This window comes from Abramis brama (assembly GCF_963993115.1).
Source record: "Abramis brama genome assembly, chromosome: 25".
Lineage (NCBI taxonomy): Eukaryota > Metazoa > Chordata > Actinopteri > Cypriniformes > Leuciscidae > Abramis > Abramis brama.
In genome coordinates, this window is record NC_139987.1 from 20,927,074 (window position 1) to 20,938,125 (window position 11,052).

General features: G+C 39.9%; 1 protein-coding gene across 1 annotated transcript in view; it reads left to right on the top strand.

The window, feature by feature from the left end:
* LOC311076906 (uncharacterized protein) overlaps positions 1 to 10,413 on the top strand; it is a 32,435-nt gene extending 22,022 nt beyond the window's left edge. The window contains 29 exon segments of the mRNA XM_084105419.1: positions 44 to 162; positions 259 to 408; positions 493 to 663; positions 755 to 1,055; positions 1,156 to 1,220; positions 1,311 to 1,398; positions 1,489 to 1,606; positions 1,701 to 1,824; positions 1,922 to 2,058; positions 2,164 to 2,419; positions 4,201 to 4,443; positions 4,554 to 4,730; positions 4,826 to 4,971; positions 5,056 to 5,146; positions 5,231 to 5,620; positions 5,696 to 5,822; positions 6,023 to 6,141; positions 6,349 to 6,545; positions 6,631 to 6,814; positions 6,910 to 7,075; positions 7,167 to 7,291; positions 7,396 to 7,704; positions 7,825 to 8,028; positions 9,099 to 9,224; positions 9,313 to 9,483; positions 9,612 to 9,716; positions 9,806 to 9,901; positions 10,018 to 10,149; positions 10,291 to 10,413. Coding sequence (XP_083961545.1) covers positions 44 to 162; positions 259 to 408; positions 493 to 663; positions 755 to 1,055; positions 1,156 to 1,220; positions 1,311 to 1,398; positions 1,489 to 1,606; positions 1,701 to 1,824; positions 1,922 to 2,058; positions 2,164 to 2,419; positions 4,201 to 4,443; positions 4,554 to 4,730; positions 4,826 to 4,971; positions 5,056 to 5,146; positions 5,231 to 5,620; positions 5,696 to 5,822; positions 6,023 to 6,141; positions 6,349 to 6,545; positions 6,631 to 6,814; positions 6,910 to 7,075; positions 7,167 to 7,291; positions 7,396 to 7,704; positions 7,825 to 8,028; positions 9,099 to 9,224; positions 9,313 to 9,483; positions 9,612 to 9,716; positions 9,806 to 9,901; positions 10,018 to 10,149; positions 10,291 to 10,305 — 4,652 coding nt within the window. The 3' untranslated portion in view covers positions 10,306 to 10,413.
* The last annotated feature ends 639 nt before the right edge of the window (positions 10,414 to 11,052 follow it).

Genomic DNA, 11,052 nt, shown 5'->3' on the forward strand with positions numbered 1-11,052 from the left:
GCAAGAAAAGGGATGGATTTTTGTACAACTTTTTTATTTGCAGAGGCTGACAAAGTCGCCTATCTTCTGGGTTTGAACTCTGCTGATATGCTGAAGGCTTTGTGCTACCCCAGAGTCAAGGTCGGAAATGAGTTTGTGACCAAAGGCCAGACCGTGGCACAGGTATAGTAACATTTCCAGCATGCCATGTGTTTAACCTCAAATTATGGCTAATTATTGCAGAAGCAGAATGAAATATCCACTCTATTCTACTTACAGGTGTACAACTCTGTTAGCGCCTTGGCCAAATCTATCTATGAGAGGATGTTCTTGTGGATGGTCATTCGTATCAACCAGATGTTGGACACAAAACAACAAAGAAACTTCTTCATTGGTGTGCTGGATATTGCTGGCTTTGAGATCTTTGATGTAAGAATGATTCTTTTATCTCTTTTTTAATGGAACATTGAGTGATATTCAGAAGTCAGTAAATGGTTCTGTTTCTTCATCCAGTACAACAGCATGGAGCAGCTGTGTATCAACTTCACCAATGAGAAACTGCAACAGTTTTTCAACCACCACATGTTTGTGCTGGAGCAAGAGGAGTACAAGAAGGAGGGCATTGTTTGGGAGTTTATTGACTTCGGCATGGACTTGGCTGCTTGCATTGAGCTCATTGAGAAGGTTTTTACTGGTTTATGACCTTATTCATTTCCAATTTCTATGCTTGAAATCTTAAAATTGTAATACTTAAACAACATTCTTTTATAAACAGCCCATGGGTATCTTCTCCATCCTTGAAGAGGAGTGCATGTTCCCCAAGGCTTCAGACACTTCCTTCAAGAACAAGTTATACGATCAGCATCTTGGCAAGAGCAATGCTTTCCAGAAACCAAAGCCTGCCAAAGGCAAGGCTGAAGCCCACTTCTCCCTGGTTCACTACGCTGGAACTGTGGACTACAACATTTCTGGCTGGCTGGACAAGAACAAGGATCCACTGAATGATTCTGCTGTGCAGCTGTACCAGAAGTCTTCTGTCAAACTGCTGGCTACTCTCTACCCACCTGTTGTTGAGGGTAAAGAAAAAATCTATTTAACAAAACTTTGATTTAGCTTTGCACTTTCTTTCTTGTTTTTGCATTTATACATGTTCCTTTGTATTTTTTATCTCAATAGAGACTGGTAAAAAAGGAGGCAAGAAGAAGGGTGGTTCCATGCAGACTGTGTCCTCCCAGTTCAGGGTATGTATAGAGATGACCTCACAGCAATATTTCTGTATTTGAAGAAAAAGAGAAATACAAAGCATGGTAACCCTTTTCTATTCTTCACAGGAGAACTTGGGCAAACTCATGACCAACTTGAGGAGCACTCACCCTCACTTTGTGCGTTGCTTGATTCCCAATGAGTCCAAGACTCCAGGTAAAGTATTAAAAAGTTTACAGATATTCTGCCACTCAATTTATATGATGAAATTAATTTACCAAGTTAATGGTGTAAACTTTGTTATAGGTCTCATGGAGAACTTCCTGGTTATCCACCAGCTGAGGTGTAATGGTGTTCTGGAGGGTATCAGAATCTGCAGAAAGGGTTTCCCCAGCAGAATCCTCTATGGTGACTTCAAACAGAGGTATAAATGACACCACATGAAAATACAATTTCCTGTTGGAGACTCTTTATTAGAAGATATAAATCATTTTGATAAATATTCCCATCTTCCATAGATACAAGGTGCTGAATGCCAGTGTTATCCCAGAGGGACAGTTTATTGATAACAAGAAGGCCAGTGAGAAACTCCTGGGATCCATCGATGTTAATCATGACGAGTACAGATTTGGAACCACAAAGGTTCATATTTAGCTTTACAAATTTCAAAGATTCGGTAATCATGGTCATTTACAGGTTAAATCAATATTTTTTGATTTACTGTTTTACATAAATTCAGGTGTTCTTCAAAGCTGGTCTTCTGGGTGTTCTTGAGGAGATGCGTGATGAGAAATTGGCTACTCTGGTCACAATGACTCAGGCTCTCTGCCGTGGCTACGTGATGAGGAGGGAATTTGTGAAGATGATGGAAAGGAGGTGAGTATTGTCAATAGTAAAGATGACATCAACAATAACTGTGGAAACAAATTATAATTTATATAATTATAATGATTATGGCATTTAATGATGAATTTTTCTCAGGGAGTCCATTTACACCATCCAATACAACATCCGTTCATTCATGAATGTCAAACACTGGCCATGGATGAAGGTTTATTACAAGGTTAAGCCTCTACTGAAGAGTGCCGAAACTGAGAAAGAGCTGGCAAACATGAAAGAGGACTTTGTAAAATGCAAAGAAGATCTTGCCAAGGCTGAAGCCAAAAAGAAGGAACTTGAAGAGAAGATGGTATCACTGCTGCAAGAGAAAAATGATCTACAGCTACAAGTAGCATCTGTGAGTATTTTTTGAGATGCACCGATAATACATTTCTCTGCTGATACCGATAGCTGATTATTCAGAATGATATCGGCCGATGCCAGTACTGATACCAATAATTTGTTTTTTCCTTAAGGAAAAAAAAATCTCTCCCAAATAATGCTGCAAACAATACAGAGAACCTTCTCATTTGGTACACTATAATATTATATTTTTAAATTAACAACAGAGCTATTATATTCAACTGCTATTTATATCCAGATATAATAGGCTATTTACCCTCAAATAAAACTCAGTTATAAGGTAGTTTTCATAAACACTTAATGGCGAATTTATTCAAACATACATATATAATTAACAGTAAATAAGCTCTTCTCTAGTGTTTTTATAGCTAACTAACAAACTGTGAGTGACAACTTGATAACTTTCCTGAGGTAAATGTAACATTAAGGGCCCTATCTTGCACCCAGCGCAATTGACTTTGTACACCGACGCATGTTTCATTCCTATTTTGCACCCGCGCAAAGCGCGCTTTTCCCTCCACAAAAGCACATCGCTAAACTAGGGAATGAACTTGCGCTCCCTGGGCGGTTCAGCGCAATAAAGGAGGCGTGTCCCGGCGCAAACAATCCCTGGTGCTATTTTACTGTTCCATAAAACAATTGCGCCACTGGCCAGAAAAAACCTAAAGTCAGTGGCGCGTCGCGCGTTGTTCATTATGCTATTTTAAGGGCGCATGCTTGACCATAATGTATAGCGTGCACAACGTGCATACACTTTGATTCTCTAATCTACACAGAAGCAGCAGTTTTCATTTTTGCAAATCATATTATTACAAACGATAGATAGATAGATAGATAGATAGATAGATAGATAGATAGATAGACAATTTATTATAAAAGCATACATCTAGCTTACACATTTACCCACATTATTATATGCCTGTTTAATTTGGGTGTGTTTCTCCATCCCCAGTGTCACTTCTCTCTCTTTTACGGCCGTGACGAGAGCGTTGCTCTCCTCGGCTGTGAACCGCTCCTGGCGCGCGCCTGGCAAATCCGCCGTTATAATAGCAATACGCCAAGGAAAAAGCGCGTCTGCTCTTAAAGGGAATGTGAGATGACGCTCTGATTGGTTTATTTCACGTTACGCCCAAACCACACCTATGAATAATGAAGCTACTTCACACCAACCCCTTTTAGATTTGCGCCGGGCGCAAGAGCCATTTATTCCGCCGGGAAAATAGCAACAGCGCCGAGACCCGCCCACAAAGTTACTTGCGCTTTGCGCTTTGACACTTGCGTTTCAGATCGTTAAAATAGGGCCCTAAGTGATATTGTTCACAAGCTGTTTTATTGACATCTTTCCGTGGTTTAAACACAGATTGAGTGATTATGAGTCATGATACAGATTTCAGTAAGTTGTATACTGTATCTTTCATATATATATATGAAATCAGAATACCTTCTGAGATTCATGCATGTTTTTCGAGATATATTAAAGTGAAAGAATATACTTATTTTGTCTATTTTTGGACGGGAGGAGCTACAAATAATGTTTGATGTAGGGAAAAACGTAGATCTGGCAACCCTGGCTTGACCTACGGGTGATTCATAGCGTCAAATAAAGCCTACATTAACGTCACTATTTTTTTGAACTGTTAAAGCGTTATTGTCGCGTTAACTTGCCCTAAATTTAACACAAGAGAGATTTTCTTCACACACAGTATGAGTTGCAGTCTGACACGTTAAAATGAGCAATGTGGTTTCCAATGATATAGCAACCTATTTTCTTAACAGGAATCTGAGAATCTCTCAGATGCTGAGGAGAGGTGTGAGGGTCTGATCAAAAGCAAAATCCAGCTTGAAGCTAAACTCAAAGAGACAACTGAGAGACTGGAAGATGAGGAAGAAATCAATGCTGAACTGACAGCCAAGAAGAGGAAACTGGAGGATGAGTGCTCTGAGCTGAAGAAAGACATTGATGACCTGGAGCTCACCTTGGCTAAAGTGGAGAAGGAGAAACATGCCACTGAGAATAAGGTTGGAGATTGAGTTGGTTTAAGATTAGATTTAATCTCTGTTTTATGTAGAAATATGATATAGAAAATGAAGTGTAAAATATAAGCTTATTTGGAACAAAAATCACACAGGTGAAGAACTTGACAGAGGAAATGGCCGCTCAGGATGAGAGCATTGCCAAGCTTACGAAGGAGAAGAAAGCCCTCCAAGAGTCACATCAGCAGACACTGGATGATCTTCAGGCCGAGGAGGACAAAGTCAACACCCTGACCAAATCCAAGACAAAGCTTGAGCAGCAAGTTGATGATGTGAGTTGATAATGTAAACATGTTATTAATTCATCAAATTAGCTTTGTTTTTTGTTTTTTGCTGTGAACATATTTTATTTATAATTGTCCTGTAGCTTGAGGGTTCCCTTGAACAAGAGAAGAAGCTCCGCATGGACCTGGAGAGAGCCAAGAGAAAGCTTGAAGGAGACCTGAAATTAGCACAAGAGTCCATCATGGACCTGGAGAATGACAAGCAGCAATCAGAGGAGAAAATAAAAAAGTAATTAAAGCATAAAATCTTTGAAAACATTATTGTTAAGTTTTGTTTTTGTTTTGCAAACCACTCATTGTTGAACACCCACAGGAAAGACTTTGAAACAAGCCAGCTGCTTAGCAAGATAGAAGATGAACAATCTCTGGGTGCTCAACTCCAAAAGAAGATCAAGGAGCTTCAGGTATTTTGAGATTTTTTTCAACATTACGATCAATATAATTAAATGCTGAACAATAAAAATCAAATGAACTACTTTCCACCATAGGCCCGCATTGAGGAACTTGAGGAAGAGATCGAGGCTGAGCGCGCTGCTCGTGCCAAGGTTGAGAAGCAGAGAGCTGATCTCTCCAGGGAACTTGAGGAGATCAGTGAGAGGCTTGAGGAGGCTGGAGGAGCCACTGCTGCTCAGATCGAGATGAATAAGAAGCGTGAAGCTGAATTCCAGAAGCTGCGTCGTGATCTTGAAGAGTCCACCCTCCAGCATGAAGCTACTGCTGCTGCTCTCCGCAAGAAGCAGGCAGACAGTGTGGCCGAGCTGGGAGAGCAAATCGACAACCTGCAGCGTGTCAAGCAGAAGCTTGAGAAAGAGAAGAGTGAATTCAAAATGGAGATTGATGATCTTTCCAGCAACATGGAAGCTGTTGCCAAAGGAAAAGTAGGAAATTTTATGTTTAAAAAATACATAACATGTTGAAGTTTTTCAATTATCTAATGACTTTTGTATTTGCAGGCTAATCTTGAGAAGATGTGCCGCACACTTGAGGACCAACTTAGTGAAATAAAATCCAAGAATGATGAGAATATCCGCCAGTTAAATGACCTCAGTGCTCATAGAGCAAGACTTCAAACTGAAAATGGTAACTAATGACAATCATGAATAAATTAATAGTATTCCAACAGTAACTGAGTGTGGTGTATTAAGATTATATATAGCACTGAATTTCTGACAGTCTTATCAGAAGAAAACACTTATTTACATTTTGCTTTCAAAGAGTTTGTTTTGATAGTAACTGATAGAGACAGCACAATCTGACACAGTGAATTTAAATCTATACAGGTGAGTTTGGCCGTCAGCTGGAGGAGAAGGAGGCTCTGGTTTCTCAGCTCACCAGAGGCAAACAAGCTTTCACTCAGCAAATCGAGGAGCTTAAGAGGCATATTGAAGAGGAGGTTAAGGTAATATAGCATAATGAAAACAAACACATAATTTCCACTTACTACACAACAAAGCTATAATGCAAAAAAATTAAAACAACACTATACAACAAAGCTAATGTAATACAATAAAGCTATCACATTTTGTATTGCTAATTAGTAAGTCGCTTTGGATAAAAGTGTCTGCTAAATGAATTAATGTAAATATAATGTGACTTTGTCCTTTAGGCTAAGAACGCACTGGCCCATGCTGTGCAATCAGCCCGTCATGACTGTGACCTGCTCCGTGAGCAGTTTGAGGAAGAGCAGGAGGCAAAGGCTGAGCTGCAGCGGGGAATGTCAAAGGCCAACAGTGAGGTTGCTCAGTGGAGAACCAAATATGAAACTGATGCCATCCAGCGCACTGAGGAGCTTGAAGAGTCCAAGTATGAACATCAAAAGAAGTGATATGTGTTAATAATTTGTGCAATTGCATGCATCTTCTGACTAAATGTTACAAAAATATAACAGAAAGAAGCTGGCTCAGCGTCTGCAAGAGGCAGAGGAACAAGTTGAGGCCGTAAACTCTAAATGTGCATCTCTGGAGAAGACCAAACAGAGACTCCAGGGTGAGGTGGAGGACCTCATGATTGATGTGGAGAGAGCCAATGGTTTGGCTGCCAACCTTGACAAGAAGCAGAGAAACTTTGACAAGGTACAATCAATTTCTCTTTTTTAAAAGCATGGCCAGAATGGGCTTTGTTCAACATGTTACATATGAAACCTGACCCTGAAATATCTGGACCAAAGGTCCTGGCAGAATGGAAGCAGAAATATGAGGAAGGTCAGGCAGAGCTGGAAGGTGCCCAGAAAGAGGCTCGTTCACTCAGTACTGAACTGTTCAAGATGAAGAACTCCTATGAGGAGAGTCTGGATCATCTGGAGACCCTCAAGAGAGAGAACAAGAATCTGCAGCGTAAGATTCGAGATATCCAAAGCGACTTACTAATTAGATGTAGTGATTCACAATATATTTATGTTGATAATATTTTCTTTATAACTTGTAGAGGAGATTTCAGATCTGACAGAGCAGTTAGGTGAGACTGGTAAGAGCATCCATGAACTGGAAAAGGCCAAGAAAACAGTGGAGACTGAGAAGTCAGAGATTCAGACGGCCCTGGAAGAGGCCGAAGTGAGTATCTGGAGATTAATATGTCATTCTTGCTCAAACCATTTTACTGTGTTGTTAAATATTATTTTAATTCTGAAATTACATGTTGTTTTTATATTTCATAGGGCACCCTGGAGCATGAGGAGTCCAAGATTCTTCGTGTCCAGCTTGAGCTAAATCAGGTCAAAAGTGAGATTGACAGGAAGCTTTCAGAGAAGGATGAGGAGATGGAGCAGATCAAGAGGAACAGCCAGAGAGTCATTGAATCCATGCAGGGCACTCTGGACTCTGAAGTCAGGAGCAGGAATGATGCCCTGAGAATCAAGAAGAAGATGGAGGGAGACCTTAATGAGATGGAGATTCAGCTGAGCCACTCCAATCGCCAGGCTGCTGAGGCCCAGAAACAGCTCAGGAACGTTCAGGGACAACTCAAGGTATTTGACTTCTGTTCGACTTTGGGATGTAGTAATATGTTTGTATAATCTAACTTTTGTTAGGTTAAGGTCACCAGAAAGCACATTGAAAGCTTATTCTAAAGCTATTGTTATGTTCAGGATGCCCAACTGCACCTTGATGATGCCCAGAGAGGACATGAAGACATGAAGGAGCAGGTGGCCATGGTGGAGCGCAGAAACACTCTGATGCAGGCTGAGATTGAGGAGCTGAGATCTGCTCTGGAGCAGACAGAGAGAGGCCGCAAAGTGGCTGAACAAGAGCTGGTGGACGCCAGTGAGCGTGTTGGGCTGCTGCACTCTCAGGTAAGGGCATTTTGTTTTTAGGGATGCATTGATCGATCAGCCGCAGATTGGTATCGGCCGATAGTCTATCGGTAGTCACTAAATTTGGCCAATTTCACAAACCGATTGCAATTTATTGACATAATACCATAAAAATGGTAAACAGTAATGTTGTAAACATGTAAACAGTATACAGATGAGGCTTTTGTGCCACATTTTGTTTTGCAACTTCGCGAAACATCAGTAAAACATAGTAAATCACACATCATTATTGAGAACAGGCTGTCTCGATTCAAATGAGCCCACACAACATAACATGATGCGTAGCTCTTAAGAAAATCCTTATGGAGTAACATGACATGCTGCTTGGCTAAAGCTATAGGACTTCCAGGATCTGATCGTGTCGCGATAATGACGCAGTTTTTCCATTGTCATTTGAAAGTTCAAAAAATGGAAACTGGATCTTGGGTATGGTGGGTAGAGATGATGTGGAGCACACTTTGATTGGTTTGATCGCTCAGATTGACAGGAGATTTACTGTGTGCCATAGAATTGGAGCGCACAGCTGAAACAGCGCTGGAAGATCATCAGTCATCATTCGGGATCTTATTGCTTGTTACTTATTCTATGTTATTATAAATATTTTTATGCTTTGTGGCATTTACACATGTAAGTAGTTCTTATGTTCAGTAAAACACTCAAATCACTTGTTTGGAGAGGTTTTTGGACTTTTGATAAAAGGCTACCATGGTTCTAAATGCCATAACTTTTGATTGCTTTGAGATTTCAACACAGAATTTGGATCAGATGCAGTTGGCATGATTGTGAACAAGCTCAAACTTGATTTCATGACATGTCATGTATACTTTCTAATAATCATCATGTCAAGCATGAAAAAGTATGCCACTTAGATGTGAAATCTTTAAAAATGCCTTTCAGGGTGAAAGGAGTCAACAGAGAGCTTACATTTTATGTAAAGCCTGAATGATCAGGATCGGCTGCAAAAATACTGATCGGAGAATCCCTACTTACAATGAAGGAAATTGAGAGCATATTTCAAAATGGTTAAACTATTGCTTTTAATTTTGTAGAACACAAGTCTCCTGAACACCAAGAAGAAGCTTGAAGCTGACCTTATTCATGTCCAGAGTGAAGTTGATGACACTGTACAGGAAGCCAGAAATGCAGAGGAGAAAGCCAAGAAGGCCATCACTGATGTGAGCAACAGTAGCTGCCAAATGTTTCAAAAGATGTTTCTTTACTTGAAAAATGTGGATCTAATGACTTTCTGTATTAATGCAAAAGGCTGCAATGATGGCAGAAGAGCTGAAGAAGGAGCAGGACACCAGTTCTCACCTTGAGAGGATGAAGAAGAATCTGGAGGTCACAGTGAAGGACCTGCAGCACCGTCTGGATGAGGCTGAGAGTCTGGCCATGAAAGGAGGAAAGAAACAACTCCAGAAGTTGGAGAGCAGGGTGAGAACTTTTAAGGGATCACAACAAACATTATTTTAAAATGTATTTTATTCATTATTTATAGCATTATTTCAGGTTCCCAATGACTACACTTGTACTTGTCTGAGAATTTTTATGTGCTATCAAAGGTCCGTGAGCTTGAGGCTGAAGTTGAAGCTGAGCAGAGACGTGGAGCTGATGCTGTTAAAGGTGTCCGCAAATATGAGAGGAGAGTGAAAGAGCTCTCTTATCAGGTATGACCATGTCTGACTAAATCCATTGAGTCATTCATACATGCATTTATAGTCAAATATTTAGAATAAATCTATGCAATTGTTTTTAGACTGAGGAGGACAAGAAGAACATCAACAGACTTCAGGGTCTGGTTGATAAGCTGCAGCTGAAGGTCAAAGTCTACAAGAGGCAGTCTGAGGAGGCGGTATGTATATATTTTTACACATTGATTATTAATTAATTAGTAATTTATTTACTGGTGAGATATCACTGCTGCTCCACAGCTTAGTTAACAAGCATGGTAAAAATTTTACTCTTTAGGAGGAGCAAGCCAACACTCACCTGTCCAAGTTGAGGAAGGTGCAGCATGAGCTTGAGGAGGCTGAGGAGCGTGCTGACATTTCTGAGTCTCAGGTCAACAAGCTCAGAGCCAAGAGCCGTGATGCTGGAAAGGTCAGTTGCATAATTTCAGAGTCTGTACTCAGTAGATGCGTTCTCACATTTAAAGAGTAGAAACATATGTAGTATTCAGCTTATTCTTGAAAATGTACTGATTACTTACATGACTTATGAATGTGCTTCATTTTGTTTTAGGCCAAAGAAGAGTGAAACCCCCAAACCCAAAGGGAGCCTCTACTGAAGTCATATAATATGATTGTTCTGTAGAATTACTTTTAAAATTCTTTTTGAAATAAATCTGTCCTTACCATGTGCAAACATTTTGTTTTGGAGTGATCTTTAGAGGAATGTTACTCACAAATAAATACAAAATAATGAATTTATCAAAATAATGACATTATCACTTAAGTACTGAAATATTTCTAAAGTTATAAAAGTACATAATAGCTTTGTCAGGAATAACACGATATGTTCCGAACATTCACTTTTTTACTTAATATTGAAAGAAATATAGAACACTGCGTCTTTTTCATTTATCATTTTTAAAAAAATAAGATTTTGGCTTGATATTTTGTTTTTACATTCTGGGGTTGAAAACAATCAGCTTGAATATTCATCTCTACATTTGAGCGGGAATGAAACACCCATTTTTCCGCTGATTGGTCAACCAGACATCAAACCGTGCCGTCAGTTGTTCATCAGTTCCTCTCTACAGAATAATAGTCCTCCTCCTCTGCAACAGCTGTTCGGATTCCTAACGCGTTTATTTCAACTACATTTCATCTCTTTCTCATCAAACAACCAGACTTGCGAATGCGATGGCTTAACACAAACTGTACTGGGGCAGAGTCAGGGCTTCACAGAAGTGTAGACATAAATTCACCTACATGTGGAATCGGCGCTCCACCCACAACTACAACTACAACTTTGGCACACCACCTGTTTTTTTTTCATTTT